General features: G+C 42.5%; 1 protein-coding gene across 1 annotated transcript; it reads left to right on the plus strand.

The window, feature by feature from the left end:
* Positions 1-219: 219 nt before the first annotated feature.
* CIB2 (calcium and integrin binding family member 2) lies at positions 220-24,630 on the plus strand. The gene is made up of 6 exons (XM_065412701.1): positions 220-324; positions 1,148-1,227; positions 2,801-2,912; positions 19,329-19,476; positions 22,455-22,650; positions 24,414-24,630. The coding sequence occupies exons 1-6, from the start codon at positions 220-222 to the stop codon at positions 24,628-24,630; spliced, it is 858 nt and encodes a 285-aa protein (XP_065268773.1).
* Positions 24,631-25,211: the final 581 nt, after the last annotated feature.

Genomic DNA, 25,211 nt, shown 5'->3' on the forward strand with positions numbered 1-25,211 from the left:
GTTTGCTTCTCTATGGGGAAAAACCTAGTAGCAGTCTATCGCATTTCAACACACTAGTTTGATTGATCAGCTGTGGCAGTGGTGGGCAAAATAGTCATGTGGAGTGCATGAGATAGAAGTATCCTTTGCAGACTGGTATAATTCATTGCTACACTAATGGGTCAAAATCTCCTCGGTGAAGGGTGTGCAGGTAGAAAAGGGGGCTTGGTTTATGTATCCATGGCCCAACCAAGGATGCTATTGTCCACTGGTGTGACCACGAGCACAGTCATGTATCCTTTGTCTTTTAAACACCTTTTTGCCCAGGTCATTGGCCCTCGAGGGGTATGTCTATGCTACACCCGGGGCAAGCCTCCCAGCCTGGATCCACAGACTAGTGTTAGGGGGTCTCGCACTAGGATGCTAACAATAGCTGTGTAGACATTGCTTTGGTGTTGCAGCTCAGGCTGGAACACCCCTGCCTCAGGCTTGACAGCCCAAGCTCCAGCCCCTAGCTACAACATCTACACAGCTATTTTTAGTGTGCTAGCGTGAGCCCTGCTATCATAAGTCTGTGGAGCTGGGCTGGGAGTCTCGCTCCCAGAAGCAATCTAGACATATTCCAGATGACCCTGTTTTGCATCACTGCATATCAATGGCATAGACATACCCTAGCTGATCCTATTCTTGCGTAGCTGCACAGCAAATACATCTAATGAATGGCCATGGGCCACATTTGCTGTGTGGACATATTATATAGACTGGGTCTGACCCACCCACGGACTCACCAGTTCCATACCTAGCTTATTGTATACTGACACCTATGAATGCCACTCCTGCTTTGCACCCTGATAGGGGTCTAATGGACATTACTTGCTGTTTGCATGTCAGGTGCTGGATCAAGCTCTCTTTTTTTCTCAGTAGTATGCAAAGGTTTAGAGAAAATTATGAAAGCAAAAATAATTAAATTCATAGATCTAAACGATAAAGGGGATGTATTGCAACACAGGTTTACCAAAGTTAGATAAAGCCAGACTAATCTGATTTCCCTCTTTGAGAAAATAAATGATTTTTTTGATAAGGGAAGGTCAGTAGATCTAATATATTTGGACTTCAGTAAAGCATTCGACACAGTTTTAATTCAATTTAATTAATATAATTCAATTAGGGAAGGTGCGGTCAGTACAAACACTGTAAGGTGGATAAGGAATTGGCTAAAGAGAAGAAAACAACAGGTTGTGCTGAAAGGTAAATTATTGTATGGGAGAGAGATTACAAGTAGAATTCCTTAAGGATCAGTCTTGGGAACAATCTTATTCAGTATTTTTATTAATGACCTTGGCTGAAGAAGTAGGAGTGTGCTAATGAAATTTGCTGCTGATGCAAAGTTGGGAGGCATCGTCCATACAGAGGTGGATTGGAGTATTATACAGGAAGATTTGGATGAACTTGAAGACTGGACTGACAGCAATGGGTGGAAATTCAGTAGTACAAAGTGCAAGGTCATCCATTTAGGGTCTAATAATAAGAATTTCTGCTACAATTTCTGAGGGCTCATCAGTTGGAAGTGTCAGAGGCCATGAACATATTCAGGCTGGAAATTAGAAGAATATTTCTAACCATCATAGGAGTGAGGTTCTGGAACAGCCTTCTCACAGGAGTTGTGGGTCAAACAACTTAGTTAGTTTTGAGAGAGAGCTGGACAAATTTGAGTCCAACTGTATGACAGGTTGCTTGTGATGGTGCTGGCAGGGCTCAACAGCCATGGGGCTCACTTTTGGTTTGTATCCTATGTTTCTAAAGCTCATGCTTCACGGCTTGAGCCAGCCACTGGCAGGAATTAGGAAAGGATTCACCCTCCCCCCCTCAGTGTATTCTGGGAGGTTTTTTTATCTCCTTCCTCTGACGCATCTGGGATGGCAGTGGCTGGAGATGGGCAGGGTGGGCTAGGGCTCTGCGGTGGCATCAAGCTTTCTCTCTATCAGGTGCTTGGTTGGCTAGTTCTTGCTCACATGCTCAAGGTCTAACTCAGGGGTCGGCAACCTTTCAGAAGTGGTGTGCCGAGTCTTCATTTATTCACTCTAATTTAAGGTTTCGCGTGCCAGTCATACATGTTAACGTTTTTAGAAGGTCTCTTTCTATAAGTCTTTAATTTATAACTAAACTATTGTTGTATGTAAAGTAAATAAGGTTTTTAAAATGTTTAAGAAGCTTCATTTAAAATTAAATTAAAATGCAGAGGCCCCCGGATCGGTGGCCAGGACCCAGGCAGTGTGAGTGCCACTGAAAATCAGCTCGCGTGCCGCCTTCGGCACGCGTGCCATAGGTTGCCTACCCCTGGTCTAACTGATCGCCATATGTGGGGTTAGGAAGGAATTTTCCCCCAGGTCACATTGGTCATGACCTTGGGTTTTTTTTGCCTTTCACTGCAGTGTGTGGGAGTAGGTCACTTGACAGGATTATCTGGGTATATCTCATTTAATCAATTCCCTGCCATTGTAGGGGCCTCGAGCACTGGTTCACTTTGGTCCCTCCCATTCTCTGCCTATGGCACATGATAGTTTAGTCTCCTGTGGGTCTCATTTCCGTTGGTCTCATTTCTATTGTTGGATTTAGTGTGCTGGGTGGTGTTGGTGTACTCTGTGATATACAGGAGGTCAGACTAGTTGATCCCTTCTGGCCTTAAATGCTATGACTCAAGCAGCAAGACTCGTGTTTTAATAAAAGTAAATGGGGCCTAGAGCAGCAAAACAATGTGAGCCTGTTTACTGAATGGAATGGAATTAGTTACTTAAAGGGTTGCTTTTTTGCTTGTTTGCAGGTTGCACGGCAGATACCATGAAATGGCACCGAACATTGTGCCCATGGACTACACCAAGGATCCAGATGTTAAACTACCTATACAGCTTATAATTAACATGCCTGAACTAAAGGTATTGCTTCTAACTGCTTAAAAATGGCATCATGTTAAATTTGCCTCAAGGGAGTGAGTTTGGTACCATGGTTGAGTGATAACTAATGTGAGAAGCTGAGTTCCTCCCCTTCCTATTCCAGGCAGGACCAATGTCAGACATTGGAAATGATTTATGTAACTACAGGAAGTACAGACTTCCCCATCACCAAGGGAGCCAGGACCAGTACTTGAAAGGGTGGAGAGGTGTCTCATCATGACATCAGCTGCATGTATGCAACTCCTGTTGAAATTGATGGAAGCAGTATGCAAACAACTGATAGGGCCCCCCAGGAGTTCTTGGCTCCTAGATCTGTGCTCAGACCACTAAGCCAGTAAGTCTTCCACTGTGATCTGTGGAGAACTTGCTGGTGGTCTTCAGAGAGCTGGCTTATCACAGGTGCTGGTTCCTCTTCCTTGTTTCCTGATGCTAAATTGCCTAAAAAAGAAGCTGAGAACACACTAACTACTCCCCATATTAGTTTTCCATATAAGCAAGAGCTTGTGTTGCTACAGGAATATCACATGGTCTTAGTGGGAGGAGAGGGTGTCCATAAGACAATCAAAATGTGGTTCACATCATGCAAAAATTTGGAGTAAGAAATATGAGTCCGCACATCTATCCTTTATCTAGTACAGCAACTAAATGTACCATAGTTTAATAGGACAAGTGTAGATTGTTAGACACCATTTAACCTTTTGAAGCAAAGTATTGAATTGTACCAGTTATGACATAATATGTTTATTTGTTTTTTATGTAATATAAAATAGGTTAATAGAGTTTCTATGTACTATCATGCAAAAACCACAGTCCACACACTGCTGCCATCATTTGAAGTGTCACCCAAATATTTAAGGGAATAGTGCAAAAATGTAACTGGTGGTCTTCATTTCAATGGTTTAGAAAATCTCCATAATGTAGCACAGCAATCAGCACCTGAATGGAAGCAAAAGCAAATGCATTATTTTTGTGAAAAAATAAATGTACAGTTCTGAAGTCAGCATGCACTGAAACGCATTTAAAGCCAAACTCAAACCGAAGTTCAGCACTGTTAGTCCCCTGACTACCATGTCTGGTGCATGCTCAGGGCAGGGGCAACATCATACATGTTCCCAGAAGCCCATTTGACTCAGAAAAATGTATTTATTGAAGCACCAGACATGGTAGTAGATATCTTGACGATACCTAGAAATACATAATTTGTTTAATGTAAATAGAGAAATGAAGGACTTTCAACCTGTAAGGATTTATTTTATAAAAAGATCTTTTAAGACTTTTTTGAGAACTTCTGGCATAATTATGATTTGCCGGAGGCCTAAAACATGTAGTTCAGTAGTAGGATTCAGGAAGAAAATTGGAGGTTAACTGAGGGTTCTTTTGTGCTGGGATACTTTGATTTCTTTAGCAAGATCAAAACATGGGTCTTGTAGTATTTATAAATTCTCATTATGTGCTAACCCTTTAGGAGGCATAGAGAGGGTACAAGAAGATGCAGAAGGCTTTCAAAAGTTGTTACCAAAAATGTAACAAAGAAACACTTTACCAAAAAGTTCAGAAAAAAGTCCTCATGTGAATCAACCTTTTGAATGCCATCAGTATCATAAATACCACTGTTACCAGCATTATAACATATTGATATTCAAATTTTATCACACGTCACTTTTTCGACATTAGTGGTTATCTACCTTATATTGTATCAAAGTCACGATGTGTGATTTAACTCATTACTCTAAAATTAGGACAAATAGACTTTCTACCCTGAAGTCCAGCTGTTCAGCCCCTAGCTCATGAAGCTAGGCAACTCAATTCCACCCAGATCAGAATCCAGCCCCAGAATGGTTTTTACTAATTAAGCATACCAGCTATACGGGAAGCCTCTACCCTTCGTTGCCATGATAATGCTATGTATTCAACCAAACATTCCCTGTCACCTCACAACTCATCTCTTAAGAAAATTAGTGATATTTTAACAATGTGAGACAACATGTGGATAATCCATGAATCCAAAAAGATTCCCTCCCATGTTCACCATGATATATAGCATGACAGTAGGAACAAAAGACAAAATGAGGGCAATTCGAGGTTTATTACTTATTTACAAACCTATAATATATGCAATATTCCAAGAACCATTATTCTTCTGAAACATTCTGTGAAATGATATGTTTTAAAACATAATGTTGAATTGTTAATTTTATCATTTGTCACAGTAAAGAACATTTTAATAGCTCATAATATGAATAGACTATTTTGGAGCAGTAAATATTTATTTCAGAACCCTTTTAATCAGTCACCTATGTCCTTTTACATAAAATATCCTGTTGTTAAATCTATAAAATATTTTTCATAGAGCTCAAAGCATGTGTTAACGGTGGGTAAGTGTTATTCCTATTTCACAGGTAGGTATACTGAGGCACAGAGATTAATAGCCACATTCTTAAAATATGGCCTTTAATTTTAGATACCTCAGTTTTTTAGTGGATAACTTTAGACATATTGACTAAGATTGTCTGACTTCAATGCCTAAAGTTAGGCTCCTAAATCCATATTTCAGCACTTAAATCAGTGGCCTGATTGTCAGAAGTGTCCAGCACCCAGCAGAACCAATTACATCTTTGGGCTAGATCCTCAGCTGTGACAAGATACATGCCGTGCAGCTGAGAGGGAGGGAAAACAAAGGTGGTTTAAAGTCTCCTTTTGCTGCTCCCCAGCCGTACAGCCAACCCCTAGTGTAACTTAGAGCAACACCCAGGTTGCTTTAATTTATGCGCCTTTGCCTGTGGCCTGAAGGGGACATTCCAGCAGCCAGGGGTCTATGGCGTGCAAAAGTAACCTGTCCACACAGCCTTCCTCCTCTGGCTGCAAGGGTGGATGGCATAAAGTGTCTCTGGTGGCTCTGTTATTCCTAGGGAATTCCTGATGCCGGGGGAATAATGAGGGGGCCAGATGCACCGAGTTTCCAGTTGTTGTGTGTCACTCAGGTGGTGCAAGGCAACTAGAGTGGGACCAAGGATTTGGCCCCTCTATACCTGTCTATATCAGATAAGTATGCTTATCTGTAAAATGGGAATAATACTTACTCACTGCTTTGAATTGCTGTCAGATTATTAGATGAATAGTCCTATACACAAGTGCAAAAGTATTGTTGTTTGGGGCACTATGTTATACACCAGATAATGCCAGTTGCCAAATCTACGTTGACACAAAGTGAAAGATGGTTGATCTGAAGAAACTAACCATCTCACATACGTGGTAAATAGGAGGGTAAAGCAGCATGTGCTTCACATTTAACATATTTATTCAGAATGGAAATATGTCCCCAGTTGTGTTTAGCCTTCCACCTGCTGCTGCTTTTTCAGAAACATTGCATGCAAACTGAATTATGCCCCTGTCAGAAATCCAGTCATCACTCAGGGCTGTTTGATTAGAAACAGTTTCTTTGACTCATCCATCCCCCGCAAGGACATTTTACGTAGATATGAAATGTATCTCTCTAATCTGTCATACTGGCAGCTCACCCATCATGGCAGAATCTAAGGGCTTGTGGAGTTTATATGAAGAGTCAGCACACTTTCCATTTTACATAAGCACCAAATGGAAGAAGTGGGGTAACTGAAGAGCTCTGGGTATTGGTAATGGGATATGAAACCCTTTGGCTTTAGTTCAGTGATATGAATCCAGAACTGGATGGCACCGACAAAAAATGTAACTGTCAGATAGTGGTTAGTGACCCTACAAAAAGTAAGTTGTTAGGACAACTGAGAAACCTCAGTGCTGCTCCCATGTGATGTCAGTCATATGAGATGGGGCCGTTGGCCTTGAGAACTAATCCCCAGAGTGACCAGGAGGAGTCACCAGCTCAGCAGTGAGTGGTGCATCCAGTGACGGGCCCCAAATGATGAAGTCTCTAGGAAGCTACCTACCGTGAGAGAATATCAATTGATTAGGTATAGTTCCAATAGAACATACTTGTTCCTAAATTACTAATGAGGCATAAAACAGAAGTTTCTTTTTAAAATGTGATCAGATTTTGAGTTGCAGGAATAAGACTCCCCCTCCTAAGATTGAGGCAGGCTGCCTCGAAAAAGAATAGGATGTAATAGTGTTATATCACTTCTCGGCTCTCCGAGCTCTGGTCAAGTGTAGGTAGTCTCTTGGTCTATCCAAGGCCGTGATCAAATGTCTTGGTGTTTTTGGTCTTTTGGCCTCGAGATGAAAACCTTGTCTTTGCTTCTGGGACCTTGAAGTGAAAAAATATTTTCTTTATGGGCCAGAGTTCTCATAACTACCTTTAAATTCAGCAGAATCTATCTGGTCTTCTCAGTGAGAATATGCAAAACCTTTAAGGCTTCTTGGTTGGCTTTGAGAAGGAGTTTATAGGAGAAAGGAGCTGGATGAAACTCTTGGAACTTGCTTTTGTGAAAACAGTATGACAAAACTCAGTGTCAAATTTGTGGTTATTACACAACAGTTTATTTTTCAGTTTCATAAGAGTTTGTAGATGTCTTGAAAAGATTGTTGTCAGCTTGCAAATTTTTGTTGGTTGAGAAACTGACTCTCAGACTATTTGTAAAGAGATTACCTGTATTTCAGTGGCTGACGAATTTGCTTCCTGTGAGGAATTTGGTTGGAAGGAGGGGATTTGATTTCCTATTTTTGCCAGGGCTGTCTTAAAAATTATTTGTATTTATTTGTAGTGTGGCAGCACGTAGGAGCCCCAGTCGTGGACCAGGACCCCATTGTGCTAGGGGCCATACAAATAGAACAAAAATAGCCCCTGCCCAAAGAGCTTACAGTCTAACAGCAGTGGTCCCTTTGACTTATGTGCAAAGAAAAGATGCATAATCTAGCTCTGCATTTGCAATTTTTCCAAATGTAATGCCAAAGAGATTGCTGTAGTGGTCTTTCCCATCAGTAGCTTTTCAGCGTCGTAGAGTTGAAGATAAATCTAACATCTGAGTCTCTCTAAAAAGAAACAAACAAAATATCTATTGAATTCTAAGTAAATTTGAGAGATTTCCAGTATACCTGGCTTTTCTCCTACATTTTTTTTTCTTTTTGTATCATTTGTAGTTACTGCCAAGACTGAGCTCAGCACCACAGCCGCAGGATCTGATAAATAGATAGAATCAATAATGCACTTTTCTAAATTAGATTCAGAGGGAATTAGATGTAGAGGAAGAGGGATCACTACTACACCCACTAATGGTTGAGCCAGGCTGAATTTAAATGCAACTTCCATAACTCAAGGAGAGAAAGTTTGCTGACCGTCGCAAACCTTAATCTGCCAGGAATCATGCATTATTTAATGATAAAGTGAGAGAAGAGCTTCTATTGCCTGAGAAGGATTCAGTGTTGGGACAGGAAAATATATACACGTATTAGGCCAGATGCTCAGCTGATGTAAATCTGTGTTGTTCTATTGAAGTCATAGAGCTATGCCAATTTATCCCACCACAGCGGCTGTTAAATTAGGTTCTAGATTCTCTAAATTTTAACAGTTCCATTACATAAACACATGCTAATATATCAGGGGTCTTTTTTTTAGTCCTAAATGGGCAGCACTACTAATAGGCTGGACCTTGAGGGTTTTTCACATTCAGCTGAAACATGCTGAGCAGAGGTCTTCCTTTATGACTAGATGGCCACATCCAACATGATCATCTTGTCCTATATAAACCATGCCTGACTATAGCTTCGTGACTGAAAAGCCATTGGTAACTTCACTTTCTAGAGTTAGCTTATATTGGAGAGAGTCTTTTTGTTCCATCTGCTGTCCACAATGCCTTAGGCCCTGGTAACCCTATCAACCTGCTCCTGCAGAAACATCCACATGGGGGTCCTACAGCATTCTCGTTGAACCATTCCACTGAGGATGGTTGGACCTCCACATCCCTCTGCGTTGGCTCCAAGGTCCCCTGCACTATTCCCTGACAGGAGGGTTGCAGTGCAGGGATGCTCAAGGCCATTTTTACACCTTTGATTCTTCGTCTGAGCTCTTCTCCCTGTGTTGATGTGGCTTGTGTGCTCTGTCCATTGGATCATTCACATGTTTAAATATTTTGCTCCTTTCTGAAATGTGGCAAATAGTAAAACAGAAACCCAAGAACTGCCACTGGATAAAGCAGCACAGACAATAAGAAAAATCCTTTAGCTGGTCATGAGCTGGATTTTTGAGCAGAGTGTTAGGTGCCAGAGAACTGGAGCAATTCTTGATCTGGAAAGACACTGTGCTGAGCTATGGATACAATAGTCCCCAGTGTCTTTTGTTTGCTCCCTATGGTGAAATGGTTGCACATTTGGCTAAAATATGTCATTGCAGTTAGCAATAGAAAAAGTTTATTAGATCATTGCATCTATTCCTCTGCCTTAGCTAAAGAACTTATCAGATATTAACCTGATACCTAACATGATCTTAGCTAGCATCTAAAAGCTGTGTGACAAGCTCAATCTCAAATTTTGGCATTTCTTTTTCATTATGTTGGGGAGGTAGCTTGGTTGATAATCAAACAGACAGTTGATCATCCAGATCTATAAAAGAGGAAAGTAGAAACAAAAGAGACTTTAGTCTGGCAAAAGTATGCATGCACGTTCCATATGTCACTCAGGCTACTAGGATATTATTATCCTTATTTAGCATCATGCATGTGTATTGTGCTTTACAAGCAAAAATAAAATAACAAGGGCCTGAGTTCTGCTAGTTACACTATGACGTTGCACCCCATAATGCTTTATGGGAATATGCTTGGGTAAAACATATTCCAGTTATGTCATACAAGCTATGTCATACAGGGTAAAATGGATTTATTTGGGGTTTGGACCCCATTGGGAACTGGGCATCTGGGTGTTGGAGACAGGAACACTTCTTAAGCTGTTTTCAGTTAAGCCTGCAGCTTTTGGGGGACATGGTTCAGACTTGGACCTGTGTTTGCAGCATGCTAGCATGTCTAGCTCAAACAAGGCAAGTTTCTGGAGTCCCAAGCTGGAAGGGAAAACGGGTTAGAAGTAGTCTCAGCACATCAGTTCCCAAGGGGTTTCTGTGATCCAACCCGTCACATATACACCTACCCACATTGAAATCAATTTGGAGGCACAGGTATAGCTTAGGGCAGAATTTGTCCCAAGTTCCATCCCTAGAGAAGCTTAGAATGTAAAGGAAATTACTAGAATTGGGTCCAACCACAAACAATATTCAGTAAATATTCATTTAAATCTCCCAGAAAACTGGTAAAACAAGCTACAGACAAGAATTATTTGCAGCAAATATGCGGTAAATTCATTTTGATTAATGAATACAGCTGAAAAAATTGCAGTTTGCTCAATAGCAATCCATGACCAGAGGTGACATTTGTCCAATTACTTAAGAATTAATCATCAAGCGCTAGCAATTCCACCTTTCCCTTTCTAGTCAAGTGCTTTACTAGAATCCATATCCACATGAGTAATCCACATTTTGGGAAATGTCAGTAGATATTTTAAAGGCTACAAAGATACTTTTCTCCTGCTTCTACATCAATTATTGTAGATGCAAGTGGGGTCAAGACGTTTATTCTTTTCCATACTATATTCAAGGCCAAGTGGTGACATAAACCAATCCTAAACTATGTGCTCTCTGGTCAAGGAGTCACCTGGGAATGTCACAGAGTGGCAAGTCTTTGAATAGCAATGTCAAAGCTGAAACGTAGGAGATTTAGTATAAAAGCAAAAAATGGCCAATGAGACCTCGGGCCATAGAGGCTGGGACTCTCAACATCTAAGGATGTTAAGAGTCCAGCTCATCTCAGTGAGAGATGGGGATGTAATTCCCAGAGGCTCCTCTGAAAATCTTAAATTGCGTCCACACTACCCCAAATTAGACCCGGCAATGTTGATTTCGGCACTAATCCCCTTGTCAGGGAGGAGTACAGAAATCAATTTTAAGCGCCCTTTAAGTTGACAAAAATGGCTTCGTCGTGTGGATGGGTGCAGGCTTAAATCAATCTAAGGCTGCTAAATTCGACCTAAACTCGTAGTGTAGACCAGGGCTTTGTTATAGTGCCCTTGTCTACAAGTATGACTCCTCTTGGTATTAGTATATGGGTCTCAAGCATTCCAGATGAATCTGCACTATTGATTTACATAACACAAAAACATTTATAATGCCATCTTTCTCCATCCCATTCTTTATGCATACTAGCATCTTATTTGATATTTTGACTACAGCTGCACATTGAGCTAACACCTTCATTGAGCTGTCTACAGTGATGTCCAGGTCCCTGAGCTGACACTGTTAATTGAAAAGGTGTGTGTTTTAACTCTGGATATTTGTTATCCATATAAATGTCCAATCCTTTTTTGAATTTTGCTAAGTTATTGGCCTCAATGACATGTATTTCAATTTTTTCCCCCCAATGTGCATTGCTTTTCATATGTTAACATTGATTACCGTCATATTGCACATTGTAGACTATAAAACTCCCTTATACATATCTAGAAAGACAGACAGGATGGACCCAGACGTTTTAAAAATATTTAAATAATCATCTCCCCAGCCCTTGGTTATACAACTTTTTTTTATCAGCAGACGATGGTCATATCTGCTAGTGAACGTTTTAGCTGTTTAAAGCATCCATCCATGATATGAACATCTCAAATTAAAAGTAGAGATGGGCCCAAACCAAAACACCCCCAAATTTGGGGAACTTCTCATTCTGACCAGTTCAGGCCAAGTCCATTTCTGTTTAAAACATCCTAACATGACCTCAGTAATCCACATAGCATATTATTCTCTTGTTGATGCAGTGAAACTCCTCCATTAAAGTCAAAGGGGATTTATGTGCAAACACGGAAGGGAGAATACTCTCAAGATTTGTTTTGATATTAAGGCATTTCTTAATAACAACCAAGCCACTCCTGCTTGGTTATCTTGACCTGTTCACAGCCCTGAGTATTTCCAACGTGCAATCAGCTCATGCTCACAGTACACAATGTTCTGAATTCACTGATCGAACCACAGATAAATACAAAATGGATGGGATTAAAGCAGAACATGAATGTTTTATAAAAGGCTTTGGAGAAAAATGATAGAGGTGTAAACAACAAATTGCATGGCACAATTCATAACTAGAATGGCAGAAAAGCTTACATGTAATTACACATACTGTAGTGGCCAGGTGCTGCCTTGGTGCATTGTATTCCAGGACTGCGTTTCATAATATACATTGTAGCATGTCCAAAAATCAATAGAAAGGGTAATGGTTATAGTAAAGGTGGGTTAAAGGGTGGGTTAAAATAATGAGCCTAAAGATTAATGACAATGTAATAAGCCCATCCAAAAGGGTTCTGATGATTTCAACCCACCAGACCAATGTTCAAGCAGTCTATTAGATTGCAAAATTCTCAGCGTTAACGGTTCTTTCCTGCTTCTCTCTCTCTCTCTTTAATTTATATTGTGACAGGACATAAAAAGTTTTTTTAACAAGCTAAACCCAGGTTTTGAATTTTACAATGGCTCTTTTTTAAACAATGAATGCTGAAGGGAACACAAGAAACTAGGAAGGAACACAATCCCACAGTTTATGTGAAAATGCTTTTCCCTTTAAATATTATGAAACCTTAATCTGTGCTCGATAATATATGTGAGAGTAAGGGGGAGACGTTTATGGCGGGGTGGGAGGTTGAGGCAAATCGCCTGGCGGACGATTTTGAGCAGCCAGACACCAGGGCGATTAGAAGAGCACAGCTAGACGTGCTGTGCATCAGAGAGGCTTTGAAAACCAGTTTCATGACTGCCCAGGCTATAGTGTGACAGTTGTGTGTGTTTCTCCTTGATGCAAACCCACCCCTTCTGTTGATTTTAATTCCCTGTAAGCCAACAACCCTCCCCGCTTTGATCACAGCTGGCAAAGTAAATAAAGTCACTATTGTTTTGAAACCATGCATTCTTTCTTTAATTAAAAAATTCTTTTTAATTAAAAAAAAAAGTGAGATAACTGACAAGGTAGCCCAGGTGGGGTGGGGGAGGAGGGAAGGACAAGGCCACATTGCTTATTGTAGCCACACTACAAATCAAAACTGTCTGAATGACAGCCTTCTGTTGCTTGGGCCATCCTCTGGAGTGGAGTGGCTGGGTGCCCGGAGCCTCCCCCCCAACACGTTCTTGGGCATCTGGGTGAGGAGGATATGGAACTTGGGGAGGAGGGCAGGCGGTTATACAGTGGATGCAGTGGCAGTCTGTGCTCTTGTTGCCTTTCCTGCAGCTCCACTAGATGCCTGAGCATGTCTGTTTGCTCCCCCATTAGCTTCAGCATCACCTCCTGCCTCTGCTCATCATGCTCACTGTATGCTTTCCTGGCCTCTGTCACTGTATGCCTCCATGCATTCAGCTGTGCCCTATCAGTGTGGGAGGACTTCATGAGCTCGGAAAACATGTCATCGCGAGTGCATTTTTTTTGCCTTCTAATCTGCGATAACCTCTGGGACAGAGATGATGGGGGAGCGTAGAAACATTTGCACCTGCAGGGGGGATAAAAAGGGAGAGTAGAATTTAAGAAGATACATTTCTGAGAACAAAAGGGAGACTCTTTCACAGTGAATCAAGCCAATCACAGCAGACAGCACATGTGCTTTAGGTACAAGGTTGCATTTTATATTGAGCACCTGCCGGTATGGTGACACATTACACACAGCTGGGCAACAGAATTCGGTTTCCAGGCAGCCATGGTAAGCAGGGTTTTTTTATTATTAATGGAGATATCCTATCTCCTAGAACTGGAAGGGACCTTGAAAGGTCATCGAGTCCAGCCCCCTGCCTTCACTAGGCAGGACCAAGTACTGATTTTACCCCAGATCCCTAAATGGCCCCCTCAAGGATTGAACTCACAACCCTGGATTTAGTAGGCCAATGCTCAAACCACTGAGCTATCTTCTTCCGCCTTCAGATCATGTGGGAATGGTTTCAAACTGCAGCGCCTTCCTTTCCCATAGCAAGCAATGCTGGTTGGGTTTGCTGTTTAAAAGGAGGAGCTGCTGTTTTTGGATGGATGTGCAGCACACCCCTCCTCCCACCCCACCGTGTGGCTATTCTCTGGGATGATCCCTTTTAGCCAAGCGCAAACAGCCCAGCATGAACATGGTCCTTTTCTGTTCCCTTACAAAAATTCCCCTATTTCAACCAGGTGACCATGAATTATATCACTCTCCTGAGGCTAACACAAAAAGATATAGACCGAATGTTGCTTGAATGCGACCAAAACCCAGGACCATTCGCTGCCATGCTTTGTGCTGCAATGATTCCAGGCTACTTGCTACTGACTTGGCGTGGTAAAGTGTCCTACCGTGGAGGATGAAATAAGGCAGCCTTCCCCAGAAACCTTCTGCAAAGGCTTTCAGAGTACCTCCAGGAGAGCTTCATGGAGATGTCCCTGGAGGATTCCCGCTCCATCCCCAGACACGTTAACAGACTTTTCCAGTAGCTGTACTGGCCGCGAATGCATCCCAAGTCTTCAAGGAAAATCAGACATTAAACACAATTGCTTTTAAACCCGTAGTGTAGTTACAAATGTGCAATCACCAGAAGTGCCTTCTCTGGGTTCAGGGTCTGGGAACCCGCCTTGGGAGGGCATTTGGCTCCAGGGTGATGAAAAGGTCCTGGCTGCCAGGGAGAACGGATTCTCTGCTTGCCTGCTGCGCATTCTCCTCCTCCTCCTCCACAAAATCCTCCTCCCTGTTGCGTGAGACTCCCCCTTTGCAGGTGTCCACAGACAGTGGTGGGGTAGTGGTAGGGTCCCCCCCTAGAATGCCATGCAGTTGATCATATAAGTGGCATGTATGGGGCTCTGACCCAGAGTGACTGTTTGTCTCCTTTGTCTTTTGGTAGGCTTGCCTGAGCTCCTTAACTTTCACGTGGCACTGCTGTGTGTCCCTGTTGTAGCCTCTCTCCACCATGCCCTGTGCGATTTTGCCATATATGTTAGCATTTCTTCTTTTTGATCAGAGTTCGGCCAGCACAGATTCTTCTCCTCATACAACAATCAGATCCAGTGTCTCCCATTCAGTCCATGCTGGAGCTCGTTTGCGATTCTGGGGGGACTGCATGGTCACCTGTGCTGCTGAGCTCGCCATGCTGACTAAACAGGAAATGAAATTCAAAATTTCCCGGGGTTTTTCCTGTGTACCTGGCTAGTGCATTGGAGTTGAAAGTGCTGTCCAGAGCGATCACATTGGAGCACTCTGAGATAGCTCCCGGAGGCCAATACCGTTGAATTGCATTTGCACTACCCCAAATTCAACCTAGCAAGGTCGATTTTAGTGCTACTCCCCTCGTCGGAGAGGAATACAGCAGTCGATTTTAAGAGCCCTTAGGTCGATGGAATGGGGTTGGATGTGTAGCCGCATTGCTTATAAAATCGACCTAACCTTGTAGTGTAGACCAGGGCTAACAGATTATTTGGGCATAAGCTTTCGTGGGTAAAAAACCCACTTCTTCAGATGCAGTCAACTTCATATAAAGTGGGAATCCATCATTTACAGCAGAATGCCACAATAGTGTGCCTGCAGTTTTCCTTTGAAGGCCACTGGGATTACTTAAACTCATTGCCGTAGGAATGCATAGTGATTCGGTATTGGCAGGAGAGCAACGTCAACAGAACGATGGTTACCATTCAAATAACGTCTCTGAGTTTTTTTAAATGACACACAAGATCTCTTCCCTAATGTGTTACTAATTTTTATTTGCCATTTGTCATGACTCCATGTCGTTCTGTCTTTTTCCCCATATTTGGTTTCGCTCCATTGTATAGAAGCACTGAGCTGGGGGTGTAGAGTGATTTAGGAAGGTAGGGCTGCTGCTGGCATTGTATTTTCTGTTTGGCTTAGGAAAAAAGGGTATGAAAACCAGATACACCATATAATTAATTGTTCCTAAAGAAATAGGGTACTATGGAAGTATGGTGCCAGTAGTATATTTGGCCCAGCCATGACTGTACAATACCACAGTCCTTTTTGGACCACATGGATTCTACAAAAATCTGTGCAAGTTCATAACAAAGAAGTAGGCTGTAATTCAAGTTTACCAATCTGGAGTGTCCCTTTTTATATATATATATATTTGATTTCCAAAATGTACTGTTTATTTTCTTGTAAAACGTATAGTGTTAGTTCAATATGATGCAGTTGCAAAACAGGCTAATATCATTCTGGGGTGTATTAACAGGAGTGTTGTATGTAAGACATGGGGGGTAATTGTCCAATTCCACTTGGCATTTGGCACTCAATTTGAGTATTGTGTCCAATTCTGGGCACAATGCTTTAGAAAAGATGTGGACAAATTAGAGTCCAGAGGAGAGCAACGAAAAATGATCAAAGGTTTAGAAAACCTGAGCTATGAGGAAAAGTTAAAAAACCAAATGTGTTTAGTCTTAAGAAAAGAAGATTGAGGGGGGACCTGATAACTAGGGTCCTACCAAATTCACAGTCAATTTTGGTCAATTTCATGGTCATAGGATTTTAAAAGTCATGATTTCAGCTATTTAAATCTGAAATTTCACAGTGTTGTAATTATAGGGGTCCTGACCCAAAAAGGAGTTGTGGGAGGGTTACAAGGTTATTGTAGGAGGGTTGCGGTACTGCTACCCTTCCTTCAGAGCAGGGCTCCCGGCCAGCAGCTGCTGCTCTCCAGCTGCTCAGCTCTGAAGGCAGCGCCGCTGCCAGCAGCAGCGCAGAAGTAAGGCTGGCATGGTATGGTATTGCCACCCTTACTTCTGCGCTGCTGCTGGTGGGGCGCCGCCTTCGGAGCTGGGTGCCTGGCCACTAGCCACCGCTCTCCAGCCACCAGCCGCCACTCTCCAGCCACCCAGCTCTGAAGGCAGTGCAGAAGTAAGGGTGGCAATACTGCACTCCCCCTCCACCAAAATAACCTTGCGACCCTCCTGCAACTCCCTTTTGGGCTAGGACTCCCAATTTGAGAAATGCTGGTCTCTCCCGTGAAATCTGTATAATATAGGGTAAAAGCACACAAAAGACCAGATTTCATGGCTGGTGATGCATTTTTCATGGCCTTGAGTTTGGTAGGGCCCTACTGATAACATTCTTCACATATATTAAAGGAGAACTGTGATCAATTGTTCTCCATGTTGACTAAAGGTAAGACAAGAAGTAATGGACTTAATCTGCAGCAAGGGAGATTTACACTAGATATTAGAAAAAGCTTTCTAAGTATAAGGGTAGTTAAACTCTGGAAACAGCTTTGTAGGGAGGTTGAGGAATCTCCGTCATTAGAGGTTTTTAAGAACAGGTTGTACAAACACCTGTCACAGATGGTCTAGGGTTACTTGGTCCTGCCTCAGTGCCGGGGCTGGACTCAATGACTTTTTGAGGTTCCTTCCAGCCCTACACTTCTTTGATTCTGTTTCTTTTTTGAATAAAAAGGGTGGCATGGATTCATATTTTTCCTTGTAGACTTTCTGTTAAATTCATTTGCTGCCTGGAACTTAGAGGCAATACGATATATTTTTTTAATGATACAGCCCATCTTGGTCACTTTCATTTTCCACTTAAAGATACATAAATATATTCATGTGATTTGTTTGGAAATATATACTCAGCAATATATATACACTAAAATGCCTGAGTTGGCAAACTTCAAAGTTCTTTGACCACAGAGATACCAAGGCCATACCTACATTAGTGAGCTTACAGCGGCACAGCTGTACTGATACAGCTGCGCCATTGTAATATTGCTCATGTAGCCACTCTATGCCAACGGGAGAGAGCTCTCCCGACAATATAATAAAACTACCACAACGAGTGGCAGTAGCTTTGCTGGCAGGAGATGCTCTCCCACTGACATAGAGCTGTGCACATTACCACTTATGCCAGTGAAACTATGTCGCTCAGGGGGCTGGGTTGTTTTTTTTTCCACACCCATGAGTGACATAAGTTTTGCTGACATAAGTGGTAGTGTAGACCTAAGTGGTAGTGTAGACCTAAGACATAAGTGGTAGTGTAGTGTAGAATTACCTTATCTTACTGAAAGATAAGGTCATTCATTTGACTGTGACCCACACACTGAGCAGCACGATTTCAAAGTCAGAGTCAGTTTTGAAATTACCCCCTATAAAAAGCCATACTTCTGGGAGTGACATTGACTCTTAAGTCAACAATGACCAGCTGACACATGGTGGTAGGCATGGGAGTGATATTATAGAAGTGTTTTAGTATCTGCTACAGTGTCAGGTTTTTGTTATACAGTAAAAGCTTTGTTATCCAGCGTGTTGGGGAGATGGGGGGTGCGAGCTAGTTAAAAATTCCGGTTTACTAAGAGTTATACTTACTAATGGAATACCAATTTTCAAAGAACTAGAATACAATAAAATGAATAAAGTATAAAATAGTATACAGGTACTCACCAATCCAGTAGTAATACTGCACTGCAGAGTGGTTGGTTTCTTGAAGCACTTAGCTGTGTATACAGGTAAAGTTTTCTATGGGGTTATCTTATGACAGTACATATTACTATGGGCAGCACATGGCGTACACCCAGATCACTAAAAATGCACTTAACACTAAAACTATACTGAACATAATTTAATCTTTCTTTGATGATTCAGAAGGCACTTCAGGATCTTCCAGTGCCTCAGGGTCATCATTATCAACATCAATTATCATAGTAGATGTAGAAGGTGTAGGAGACTGGGCTGAATCTGTAATGACCATATGACCAGGAGTGCTTGAACAATTTTTATAGTGGGAGTGCTGAGAGCCATTGAATCAAATGTTAACCCCTGTATATAATGGAAACCACTTCAAGCCAGGGGATGCTGCAGTTCCAGCACCTACGCCTATGACACACCCGGGAAGCGGCTTTTTTTAATAAATCCCCGATATCAGCTTGCTTACTTGTCTTCTGCCTCTTTTGCATAAAAGTAGAGAGCAGAATGTGCAATTGCATAACCTCCTGGGCAGTATACTAATCCCGGTTACTAGATTGAAGATTTGTATTGGGAGATATTAGAAATGCTGGTTAATAGAGCTTTCTGGTTGATAAAGTGCTGGATAACACAACTTTTATTGTATCTAGATTTTAAAAACTAAACAAGTTGCATGCAATCTTTACAATTCCCTATTATTTTAGTTAATTCATCCAGGGCCAAATTTTCCTTGCCTGATTCACACAAGTAGCTCCATTGATTTCACTGGGACAACTTTCATGAGTAAGGTAAGCAGGATTTGGCATCCAGATCAGTGTATCTGTGTGGCTGTTTACCTGACCTGCCCCCATCCTGTTCTCCACACCAGCCTATTTTACCTCCCAGGCTGCAGTTTGCAGGGGGGAGTCTGGAGGCTGCACTGTGTGACTGCTGTGCTTGCTGCTTTTGTGAAGTCCCAGGTTCTAAAAATAAGCCTATGTGTTTTATGCAGGAGAACCCCTTCAAGGAGAGGATTGTGGAGGCTTTCTCAGAGGATGGAGACGGGAACCTCAGCTTCAATGACTTCGTGGACATGTTCTCTGTGCTCAGTGAAATGGCTCCCAGAGAGCTCAAAGCAATCTATGCCTTTAAGATCTATGGTAATGTGTGGGGATGCCGTAGATAAATGGCTCCATTAATTCAGATTAACTGTCTACCTAGGAGAGATGTTCACTGTTAGCTCTGTGCTTAGCCAAAAAGCAAAATGGCTTAGTTTTGCAAGGTGCTGAGCATCATCATCATCATTTGCTGAGCCAATCAGCAAACATGCACTTAACTTTAAAATCCCCGGAACTACTTATATTCTTGAAGTTAAGCACATGTAGGATCAAACCCTAGGAAGAGATGTTTTGGTATTAGAGATGACCTTAGTGTAATTCAGGGATCTTCCCCTCTAGATATACTGTATTATTTAGTCCACTGAAATGTCAAAAGATCTTGTGGTATGTCATTGTGACAACAGCAAAGATGGTAAATAAGATTGTTTCAGACTTCCAATATCAATTAAATTCTAGAAACCAGAAGACCATCGGAGAGCATGATGTTCACACAAAGATAGTATCTGAATTTTTCTCTTGCTTTTTTCTTCTGGCCTGTTTAGATTATCTTTGCACATCTGATGATTATCTGTACAAGTCCACAGCTGATCATTATGATGCTCATACGCAATTCTCATTTTGTGTTTCTAATTTTAGACACATGGAAGAATGCTAAATGAAGCACTAATGGTTCTGAAAACGTGAATCAAATCTTTTTATATTAGCACTTAGGCAACATTTTGTAGAAAATATTCTTGTTGTTGCATCTTTGCACAACAATTTCCTGGGAGAAATCCGCTTCATGTGCTTTCCAGGATGTTTGCAAAGCAGTAATAACAGAGCTCAGGCAACAAACTGCTAATTTCTATAATAATCAAAAGGTTGAAAGTTCTTTATTAGTTAGAGATTAGTGGCTAGATCCTGGGGTCCAGCCGAAAAGGATTGAGCACAAGTGAAAAAAGGTAGATGCAAAGGTGGACAAGACAGCATATCTCCAATCCTCCCTGTCAGTACAAAATTACTGCCTCAGCTTGCCCTGTCTTTGAAATGGATCACACCTTTCCAAGTTCAAAGCAAGGTCTCCCCTCCTGGAATCTCACTTACTAAGAAGGTCTCCCCGCCTCTTTCCGGCTTCCGCCCCCTCCCCCGAGTGATGCCGGGAGCCAGCAGGGCGGGCAGAGCAGGGTGGGCTGGGGCCGGGTCGCTCACTGCTGTCAGCGATAGGCCCCCCGCTAACTCCCCAGGCCGCCCTGGACCCTGCGTCCTGCTGAAGCGCAGGGCCCCCCAAAGCGCGGTAAGCCTAAACATTGGTGAAGCCGGGCCCACGTTCCTAAATATTGATGGAGCACAGGCACCATGGGCCCATATAATTCGCCACCTTTGCCTGTGTAGGGTTTCCTTAGAGCAGAGAGAGGCAACCACTTGGCTATAGCCCATCATAGAAAAGCAAGCAGGAACCAAACCTGCTATGTGTACATTTTCTTGCCAGATAACCTACTAAATCTTGAGGCATACAAGGCTGCAAATCTGACAGTTCCATCAGGCTTGGAATATTGCTACTCAGTGGACAATTAGGTTCTGAATTCATGTGACCATGGAAGTGCTACATGGAGATTTATTGGCAACTTATTAGCTGTTTGTATGTTAGATGGAGCAGTACAATAATTTACTATTTCCCCCATCACTTCTGTGGTTGGTGTCTCAAAACATCAATGTTAGCAGAAACCCGGACTGAATGGTAACACTAAAAATAGTACTCTGCAGATAGAGTGCTTTGTTTTCAAAGCACTTTCTAAACTTTAATTGATCCTCCCAAGTATTTGTTATATGGATGGGGAAGCAGACTGCTGTGTTCTTGATAAGGCCTTGATTCTGTAAATTGCTCCATGCCATGATCTCCTCTGGAAGTTCACATATTGCAGGATCAGTCTACAAGTATGGATGTGATTACGTTGCCTGATAATGGTTGACCCACAGAGAATATAAGCTCTACTAAACAGATATACAGGCTGTCACTTGCCACAGAAACTGGGTCAGATGTCTTTGGGAGAATCCAGATGTTGACCAAGAGCTTTGGATTTGAGTTAGATGGAAATGCTCCATATTTGGTCAAGTACAGCATCTTATGGATGCTGGCCTAGTGCTTGCTTGTACCGTACAGAATCAAGTCCTGTTGAAATAAATGGGAGTTACCTGTTGTGAGAGAAATTGGCCCCAAGTTCATAGACTCATAGACTTTAAGGTCAGAAGGGACCATTATGATCATCTAGTCTGACCTCCCGCATGATGCAGGCCACGAAAGCTGACCCACCCACTCCTGGAATAATTCTCTCCCTTGACTCAGCTGTTGAAGTCCCCAAATCATGATTTAAAGACTTCAAGTCGCAGAGAATCCTCCAGCAAGCGACCTCTGCCCCATGCTGCGGAGGAAGGCGAAAAACCTCCAGGGCCTCTGCCAATCTACCCTGGAGGAAAATTCCTTCCCAACCCCAAATATGGCGATCAGCTGAACCCCGAGCATGCGGGCAAGATTCTCCAGCCAGACCCTCTGGAAAAAGTTCTCTGTAGTAACTTTTAATATCCCATCATTGACCATTGTTACTAATTACCAGCGATGGCACGTTATTGACCTATTGACTAAAATCACGTTATCCCATCAAACCATCCCCTCCATAAACTTATCAAGCTTAATCTTAAAGCCAGAGAGGTCTTTCGCCCCCACTGTTTCCCTCAGAAGGCTGTTCCAGAACTTCACCCCTCTGATGGTTAGAAACCTTCGTCTAATTTCAAGCCTAAACTTCCCGACGGCCAGTTTATATCCATTTGTTCTCGTGTCCACATTAGTACTGAGCTGAAATAATTCCTCTCCCTCCCTGGTATTTATCCCTCTGATATATTTAAAGAGAGCAATCATATGCTGGGTTGAAGACAGACGTAAACATTTGTTTAAACTGTTTTCTTTTGTACACATTTTGTTAGAGTAAATTAATCTGGAGAGAGGTATTGACAATCTTCTTTTCTTTCTTCCTATTCTTGTTTAGATTTTAACACAGATAACTTCATTTGTAAATCTGACCTTGAAAAAACCCTCAACAAGCTGACACGAGAAGAGCTAACAGCAGAAGAAATCACTCTAGTTTGTGAGAAGGTGATAGAAGAAGCTGATATGGATGGTGATGGGAAACTAGCATTTGCAGACTTTGAAAATATGATTTCCAAAGCACCAGACTTTCTCAGGTATAAGAATTGCCTTAAAAACTATCAAAAGTTCTTTCTTTACATATTTTGTTGCAGTTGGAAAGATGACGGCCTTGCCAAATGTTGACATGCTGGAGTAACATTTGACAGGCTCTAAGGCTGAGTTACAGTTTATCCTCTTTTGAGGACAGAAAAGCAGCAATGCTTAGGGTTTTTTATTTACACTTCTGCCCTGGTGTTCAGCCAAGGTCTCTGCACTTTCTCCAGGATCAATGCCTTGCTTATACTTGCCTTTTTATATTATTATTCATTATTATTATTTATTATTATTATTCTGGAAGATCTCCTAAAGTGTAGTGTAAGCGGAAAGACACCCCTGGGCTCAGATCCTCAGTGGTATTTAGAAGCCTAACTCCTATTAATTTCAATGGGAGTTAGACGCACAAATACCTTTTGAGGATCTGAACCCAAGTCCTTCAGCTGCAAACTAGGGGATGACCTCTACCCAGAAATCCCTTACTTTACTGACTATTTGAAGACCAAGAACTCAATGAGTTTTGATTATCTTTGCATTTGATTTTCTTAGATATTTTCTTAGATGTTTTGATCTTTTAAAAGCTCAAATGATACTGTCCTCAGGCAGGCCCGCTGACAGCAGTTCCAGGCCCCAGAACAGTCAATGGGCCTCCACGCACGCACAAGCCACGTCTGCACAGATGCAGTCCACCTGACATTTGGGTGGTGCTGCATCTATGCTGCTGGTGCCCAGCGAGCTCTTCCAGCACAACCAGGGCTTCCATATGCCCGCTGCTCGGTAGGGTTGCCAACTGTCTAATCGCGCAAACCCAAAGACTCTTGCCCCACCCCTGTCCCACCCCTTCTCCGAGGCCCCACCCCCTGCTCACTCCATCCCCCCTCTCTCTGTCACTCACTCTCCCCCACCCTCACTCACTTTAACCAGGCTGAGCCAGGAGGTTGGGGTGCGGGAGGGGGTTCAGGGTGCGGGCTCTGGGAGGGAGTTTGGTTGCGGGTTGCAGGCTCTAGCTTGGGGGGTGGGTTGGGGTGCAGGAGGTGCCATTGTTGGCAGGGATGGCTGTACCACCTCACAAGGCAGCTGCATGAGGGGAATCCATGCCAATCCTTTGCTATGGGTTTCCGGCCCTGAGACTTCAAGCAGCTGAGCCCTGTAGCTGTCTTTCCTTTCCTTTCCCAGACCTCTTCCTGTATATTTAGACTGGCCTCTTCCCTGGCTCGCTGCTTGCTCTTTAATGGTACACTCACTTCCAGCTCCGTTCTCCCTGAATGACCACTGTCCTATCTCCCAGCAGACCTGATTCCTAGTTACATGACCCCTGTGCTCTCTCATTCCCTCCAGCTGGGGAGGCAAGCTACACCTGCCACAGATGAGGCTGAATCCCCAATCCCCTTAAAGGGCCAGCTCACCCTGTGACACCTGTGTTCTGGGAATTTGTTCCATGAGACAATGCTAGAGACCCAAATGATGTAGACAAGTTCCTTCTTTGCGTAATGGACCCCTGTGGAAACTCCTAGCCCAATTGCATTGCCATGAGTATTACTTAGAGGAACTTGATCTTTCATTGTGCAGGACAGTTTTTGGTCATCATCTTTAGATCCTGAATGAGAGGGCAGACTGTTTCTAGATTTGTTTTTGTTGCTTATAGTTGTAGCCATTATAAGGAATTTAACTTAGACATTATGTTCATAAATTGATACCAGTCCCTTCCAGTTCATCTTGGAATTCTCTGCTAACAAGGAACTGGTAGTGCTACTGAAATGCCCAGATTTGTTCCAAATAACATGATCCATGGCACAGTAAAACAGTCACAGAAACACATTGCTGTCCTGATGACATATTGTATAGAGGAATATGACAATGTTAATGTCCTGGAGATGATTGTTTCATTGTGGAATATGTGGAGTGTAGATCCAGACATACAGGCTAACCAGATTCCCACGCCAGCAACAGCCATATGCGAGATCACCATCCCTTCCTCTTGATGAATTTCAAAATAGCGCTGTATAGTAGACATCTCAGTACTTATTATAAAAAATTGTCGGCTGGAAGCAGCCCAAGTGGTATCTTCCATCATGAGTAGATGCCTAACTGTGAGAATCCCTAAATTCACTATTTTCTGGGGTTCCTCTGTAGTATGGCTGGCATCAAAGTTCCTACATTTAAGCACTTATCTGTTAAACTTGCTGATTAATCCAGTAGTGGTCTATGATCTTCATTGAACTGCTCCTCAGTAGGATGTGGCAGCAGAGGAGCAGAAACTTCATTCTGACCAGTACCACATGCCAATATCTGCTGCTCCACAGTCCTGACTGTCATGAGCATCACTGTCTCTGGCTCTTTTTTACTTTTTTTCAATACTGCCACGATCAGCCATTGGCAGCTCTGTTCAATCTGCTGTGGACTTTTCCTTTTTCTGGATTCTTTTTCACCACCTTCAGCACTGTCACAATCGGGGAATTGGCAACTCCGTAACCCTGTCTGTCATGGCCCTTTTCTTGTTTACACATTCTGATGCCACATGAAACTGCTCAAAATGGCGTATCCATTTTGGCTGCACTGATTT

Source organism: Emys orbicularis, chromosome 10, assembly GCF_028017835.1.
Source record: "Emys orbicularis isolate rEmyOrb1 chromosome 10, rEmyOrb1.hap1, whole genome shotgun sequence".
NCBI classification, from domain to species: domain Eukaryota; kingdom Metazoa; phylum Chordata; order Testudines; family Emydidae; genus Emys; species Emys orbicularis.

What these genes read in the sequence shown, in the direction of transcription:
- CIB2 (XM_065412701.1), top strand. Translation starts at nt 220, where the DNA reads ATGGCCCAACCAAGGATGCTATTGTCCACTGGTGTGACCACGAGCACA. An exon ending in TTAACATGCCTGAACTAAAG is followed by an intron (nt 2,913 to 19,328) that starts GTATTGCTTCTA and finishes TGTTTTATGCAG; the next exon opens with GAGAACCCCTTCAAGGAGAG. An exon ending in AAAGCACCAGACTTTCTCAG is followed by an intron (nt 22,651 to 24,413) that starts GTATAAGAATTG and finishes TGAAATGCCCAG; the next exon opens with ATTTGTTCCAAATAACATGA.